This window comes from Littorina saxatilis, linkage group LG6 (genome assembly GCF_037325665.1).
Source record: "Littorina saxatilis isolate snail1 linkage group LG6, US_GU_Lsax_2.0, whole genome shotgun sequence".
Lineage (NCBI taxonomy): Eukaryota > Metazoa > Mollusca > Gastropoda > Littorinimorpha > Littorinidae > Littorina > Littorina saxatilis.
In genome coordinates this window covers 30289024-30295023 of record NC_090250.1, presented here as the reverse complement: position 1 = coordinate 30295023, position 6000 = coordinate 30289024, and the positions used below count along the sequence as shown (strand labels likewise).

Below are 6000 nucleotides of genomic sequence, written 5' to 3'. Positions count from 1 at the left end.
ATAAATCATAATGATATCCAACAATATAACAGCATCAATTCACAGCAAGAAAAGCATGACTATGGATGGATACATTAAGATCTGTCCGGTTTAAAAAGGTTGAACATCTAACTCTATAACAACACATAGTGACATAAGCAGCAACTTTCAGGAATGGCTCTGAAAAAACTATTGCATTTATTCCTTCTTTTTTTTTAACCACAAATCTAAAAGCATTCAATAGAAAAAGAAGACATTCAAAAAACATACAGATTTCAGATGTGACAAGAATTTAATGTTCAAAGATTTTCAGTGTACCTTTTCAAAAGGAAAGAAGCACAACAAATGCGTTATGAAAAATATCCTCTGCCCTGGAGGCATATTTCATTCAGGGTAAAAAAAAAGTAGCATGTTGACAAAACAAATAGCAGATATAGACTCCTCATAAAAAGGATATATAAATTATTGTATCAATCATTAGAACAAAGATTTTTGTCATATGACTTCGACATTGATCTGTTCTTGAACTTGTAATTAAATCATGATGTTTCATATCCAAACAATATAAAAAATAAGCAGAAAACATTCTAAAAGTTTAAAGTCTTCAACACAATTCACCAACACCACAATAAAAGCAAACAAAGATAAGGGGAACTAATATGTTCCAAAGCTTACATCAACTGTCTGCATTTTATGCATTTACACCTAATAACTTCATTGATCTATGGTTGAAAAAGGTCACATCCAACTTAAGTTCACATGGCAGTTTTCTTCAGCTGCTTTCAACAAAGTCACAGCACTTAAATTTGCGAGTACAGTTAAACTGACACCAGAAAAAAATCAGGAACAAAACTAAAAAGCACATTAAAAGCACATAATACTATTAATACAACAATGTATATGTAGCAAACATTTGCGATAACATCTTAACTCCAAGGCATTAACATCGGACACATTTGCATTTGAGGCAGCACTTGTATGAAAACCTCTGAGCGATTGCAGGAGAAGAAGAAGAAGAAGAAGTATGAAAACCATAATCCCAGAATGCAACAGCTGTTGTGAACAAACCTTGCCTTCAATAGAATTTTTTTTTTGCAAAACAAAACCCAATACAAAGTTCACAATAGTAATGTCATTCAAAAGTAAGTTGATAAAAACTGAAGGAGAAAGTACATGTAATTCAAGCATTGGCATGATCGTATTTCTTTTTACAGCAAAACAAACCAACCAACAAATACTTTGACCTGCATGTTCAGTAGAAAATGAGGACATCACAAGAATCCAGCCTAATTACTCAAGCTGCCGACATGTATTTCTTTTCTACATCACAACTGACGCGTCAGTTTTAACATGAAATTCAAGTCTGCCATTTCAACAAATCTCTTGTAAAAAGGTTCTATTTATGCAGTACATATCACAATAGACAAGTAGTACTATTCAACAAGAGAAAGACAAATTGGCGAACAACACAAGTAAAAAGAACAAGTCGCGTAAGGCGAAAATACAATATTTAGTCAAGTAGCTGTCGAACTCACAGAATGAAACTGAACGCAACGCAACGCAGCAAGACCGTATACTCGTAGCATCGTCACTCCACCGCCCGTGGCAAAGGCAGTGCCCGTGGAATTGACAAGAAGAGCGGGATATTCGTTGCGCTGAGAAGGATAGCACGCTTTTCTGTACCTCTCTTCGTTTTAACTTTCTGAGCGTGTTTTTAATCCAAACATATCATATCTATATGTTTTTGGAATGAGGAACCGACAAGGAATAAGATGAAAGTGTTTTTAAAACGATTTCGAAAAAAAAATTTTGATAATAATTTTTATATATTTAATTTTCAGAGCTTGTTTTTAATCCGAATATAACATATTTATATGTTTTTGGAATCAGCAAATGATGGAGAATAAGATAAACGTAAATTTGGATCGTTTTATAAATTGTTATTTTTTTTTACAATTTTCCGATTTTTAATGACCAAAGTCATTAATTAATTTTTAAGCCACCAAGCTGAAATGCAATACCGAACCCCGGGCTTCGTCGAAGATTACTTGACCAAAATTTCAACCAATTTGGTTGAAAAATGAGGGCGTGACAGTGCCGCCTCAACTTTCACGAAAAGCCGGATATGACGTCATCAAAGACATTTATCAAAAAAATGAAAAAAACGTTCGGGGATTTCATACCCAGGAACTCTCATGTCAAATTTCATAAAGATCGGTCCAGTAGTTTAGTCTGAATCGCTCTACACACACACACACACACACACACACACACACACACACGCACAGACAGACACACATACACCATACCCTCGTTTCGATTCCCCCTCGATGTTAAAATATTTAGTCAAAACTTGACTAAATATAAAAAGGCAATATAGTCTACATATCAACACATTTCATGCAGTTCATTATTGTGTTATCATCCAGTCTTGCTGAAGTACATACATATATAACTTCAATCAGTGTTTAAAAACCAGAGTATATACCACAGAATCCAGAAGCTAGTCTACAACATTAGACTGCAGCAACTCCTTTTCATACCAAAAGCAGCAATTGTATCTTGATTTGGTGCCACACTCAGCACTCAACAATAATCACAGTAAGGGATGCATGAGTATCAAAACTTCGATATGTAAGTACAGCTAAGATGAGATGAGGCAGCTTTTTACTTACAAGTGAGTTTAATGCACATGTAATTAGCCAAATAATTCCACTATATACTGATTTCAAAATTGAGTGAAATAAGAGTACAGGTATTGCCCCCCAAACGCAAACATAAAGGGAACAAATAATGTTCTAACAATATAGTCAAGAAATGTATAGTCAAGTCGTTTAACAGTCTGCATGTTTATACATAATCACCTCATAACCTCGCCAATCTATATTGGCTGTAAAAGGTCACTTTCACCTTGTTCACATGGCACAGTTTTCTTCAAGCTTTCCACGGAAGTCACAGCACTGAATTGTCCGAGTAGAGCAGTTGAACAAGACGACAACAAAAACACATAAAAGGTATGGAAATACAATACACGCATATGGCACATACTTGCACTAACATCTAGGCTCAAAGGTACAATGTATTAACAAACAATGGACACATTTGCTTTTAAGGCTGAACCAGGATTCAAGAAACCAACAGTTTGTATTACCAATGCTATTTTTTCAACAAACTTTTCAATTGAAAAGCACAATATAAAGTTCACTACATTAATGACATTCAAAAAAGAAGATGACAAAATGTTCAGAAAAAAAATACTACCACCATTTGCATGATCAGTATTCCTATTCAAGCCACACAATTTACACAGCCAAAAAATATTTAGGACCTGCATGTACATTTAAAAATAAGGACAGCGCGATCACAAGAATCCAGCCTACCTGGTAACATCACTGCCAACATGTACATGCATGTATTTTTCATCTACATCACAAGTGACAAGTTAGATTTTAACAGGAAATTCTAGTTTGTCATTGTAATTAATCTCCTGAAATAAGCTTCTATATGGTACATTTCACAATAGACACATGGCTCTATTCAATAACACACACACAAAATAAATTGGCAAAGACTAATAAAAAGAAATCAGCAAATGTACTCTGTGGAGCACATTACATGCAGTTCATTGAGTTATCACAATCAGTCTTGCTGATATAACATGTGACTTCAACAAGTGTTAATACCAATAATGTGTTAATAGCAAAGGATCCAGTCTCTAAACTACAATTACATCAGACTGCAACAAGCATTTTTTTAAGGAATGTACAAAATCAGTCTGGGCTATATGCTTTTTATCATTGATATAGGTATACTCATTTGACAAATATATAACACAACAGATGCAGTTACAACATGCAATCAAGAGAAATTCCAGCATTTTTTTTAAACGTAAGTACCAATTGCATTCATCCGAGCTATTCTTTCAACAAAACATCAACTCTCTAGGACGAAGGCTTGTGTAATGTCTACTCTCCCGTTCAAAAAAAAAAAATTTAAATTGCTATTTCTCAACAAACCTCTCAAATCCACTGTGTAAGCCCTAATGTTCTACAAGAATTAGGGACTAAGAATTAAATCAGTTTTACAAACTACAAATACAATGAAGATTTAGGCATAACCACAGAAATGCAAATCACGGCTCTGCAGTGATTTTGTCTTCTCATAAAAGATGTCAACTGGGAAATCCATGTCTCTAGTTAACCATGGATTTTAACCATGGATTTCTGCTGTACCACAGCATTCCCTCAAAAGAAGAGAGACCATCCATGCTTAAACGCCACCACACCTCGATCCACTTGGAGGCATATTTTTCTGCCTGAGATCTTCAAACACCGTGTCGCTGGCGACGATCCACGTAAGCAACCAGTTGAATCCAGGTGGAGATGGCCTGACTGGCAGTGATGGACTGTGGGAAGTTGTGGAGGTCATCCTGAGTCAGCTGCTCCAGTTGATGTTCCTCAGGCAGGCTGCTATACAGCGGGTTCTCCAGGCTGTTAGCCACCAGCCATTTCAAGCTGCACAACAAAATACAACCAGTCAAGTAACGTTAACTTGCTCAACAAGGTTGCTAACTCTTTTCTTCCAGGCCCACATCCCCACCTCATCCTTGCTCTTTTTTTGTTTTTATTTTATATAATGCTAGTGAGGAAAACATTCTCCTCTTACCCTGGAAATACGAGACCCATTAAGTTATTTCTAAAGATGACTTTTTAAGGCATGCTACAGAGAGGAAATGAAAGAGACGGAGAAAGACAAAAAGAATGTGTATGTCTGTGTCGCCCTGTGTGTCTGTGTCAAAGTGTCAATTCTGTCTGTAAATCTGTTTGACTGTCCATCTGTCTCTCATTCTTTCTTGGCAGGCATATCACTGATGCTGTCTTCCTATGACAGTGCTAACACCCTGATGTGTCGAGACCTTGAACAGTGACACCTGAGTAGAAAGCAGTTCTACGGAAAAAAACATTTCTCTATTACAAGCAAAATAAAAATGGAAATGCAACAAAACTGACTCATAGGCATCAGGCCTGGCAAAGTCTTCATCGTGGCTGTGACCCAGGAGTTGCAGCACAATGCACATGTAGACCTGGGTCAGCAGCATCTCCACGCGTTCCATTGACAGACGATGCAAGGCAGTGTTCAGCTCTTCTCGCTCGTCTTCTCTCAGCTCTTTGCGCAACTCAGCCCCCTGTCCATCGAATGCCTCCTGTGGGTGCACAAAACAAGTGAATTAAAGCACTAAGTCTAGCTAAGAAAACAGCATATTCACTATTAGTTAGATGATGAGACCTATTCTGAGAATTTTTCAGTATTATTTCATGAACGAAAGTTACAAGAAAGTTTCAATGGTCAACCACTTCCTCCACCTAACACTGGATCTGGATTGCCACTAGGTGATGATTGTGGGATACATCACAAGCGTCCATTTTGGTTATACATGGCGGGGGTGTGCACAGCGCATTTTAAAAAAGACCAGCTCTTCTTACACAGGTCATAGACTTTTAGTCCTTTATAAAATGCATGGGCACAGCATGATGTTAAGAAGTTAAAACAGGACTTGGGTTGCTTATATACATCTTGGTTGCAACCCACTGCCTCCTGATCAACGACAAAAAGGCAGGCCGACAGTATTGACAGTGTTGTCAGTGAGATTGTTCCATTCTAACACAGTTGTATTCCACTATTAGTTAGATGATAAGACCTATTCTGATAAGTTTTCTGTCTACAAGCAAATTCACACTTACCTCATTGTGAGTTGCAAGGATGCGAGCACGCAGAAAACACAAAAGCAACCACAAAGACTGGACATGCTTTACACGACAGTGTTGCTGAGCCTGTCAATAAAAAGATAAATTTTTTGTCAGATTTCTGTCCTGCTCAAACTTAGGTAAATGTCAATCTTCGTACTAAAACACAAACAAATAATCGTTTTCAAACATTGTTTTACTGTTTATTAACCTTGTTTATGCAAACGTTTATTGCCAAGAAGCTTCAGTTTTTTTAATACCAGCTATTCATGCATAC

At 36.8% G+C, this 6000-nt stretch overlaps 1 protein-coding gene across 2 annotated transcripts in view; it reads right to left on the bottom strand.

Annotated features, from left to right (window-relative positions):
* Positions 1 to 1982: 1982 nt before the first annotated feature.
* The window catches only part of LOC138968960 (E3 ubiquitin-protein ligase rnf213-alpha-like), a 123569-nt gene continuing 119551 nt past the window's right edge, over positions 1983 to 6000 (bottom strand). For both annotated transcript variants that reach the window (XM_070341641.1, XM_070341642.1), the window contains exons 79-81: positions 5721 to 5810; positions 4989 to 5182; positions 1983 to 4493 (exon numbers count right to left, since the gene is read on the bottom strand). In XM_070341641.1, the coding sequence (XP_070197742.1) occupies positions 4304 to 4493; positions 4989 to 5182; positions 5721 to 5810 (474 nt within the window). In that variant the 3' untranslated portion in view covers positions 1983 to 4303. The remainder of the gene's footprint in view (positions 4494 to 4988; positions 5183 to 5720; positions 5811 to 6000) is intronic.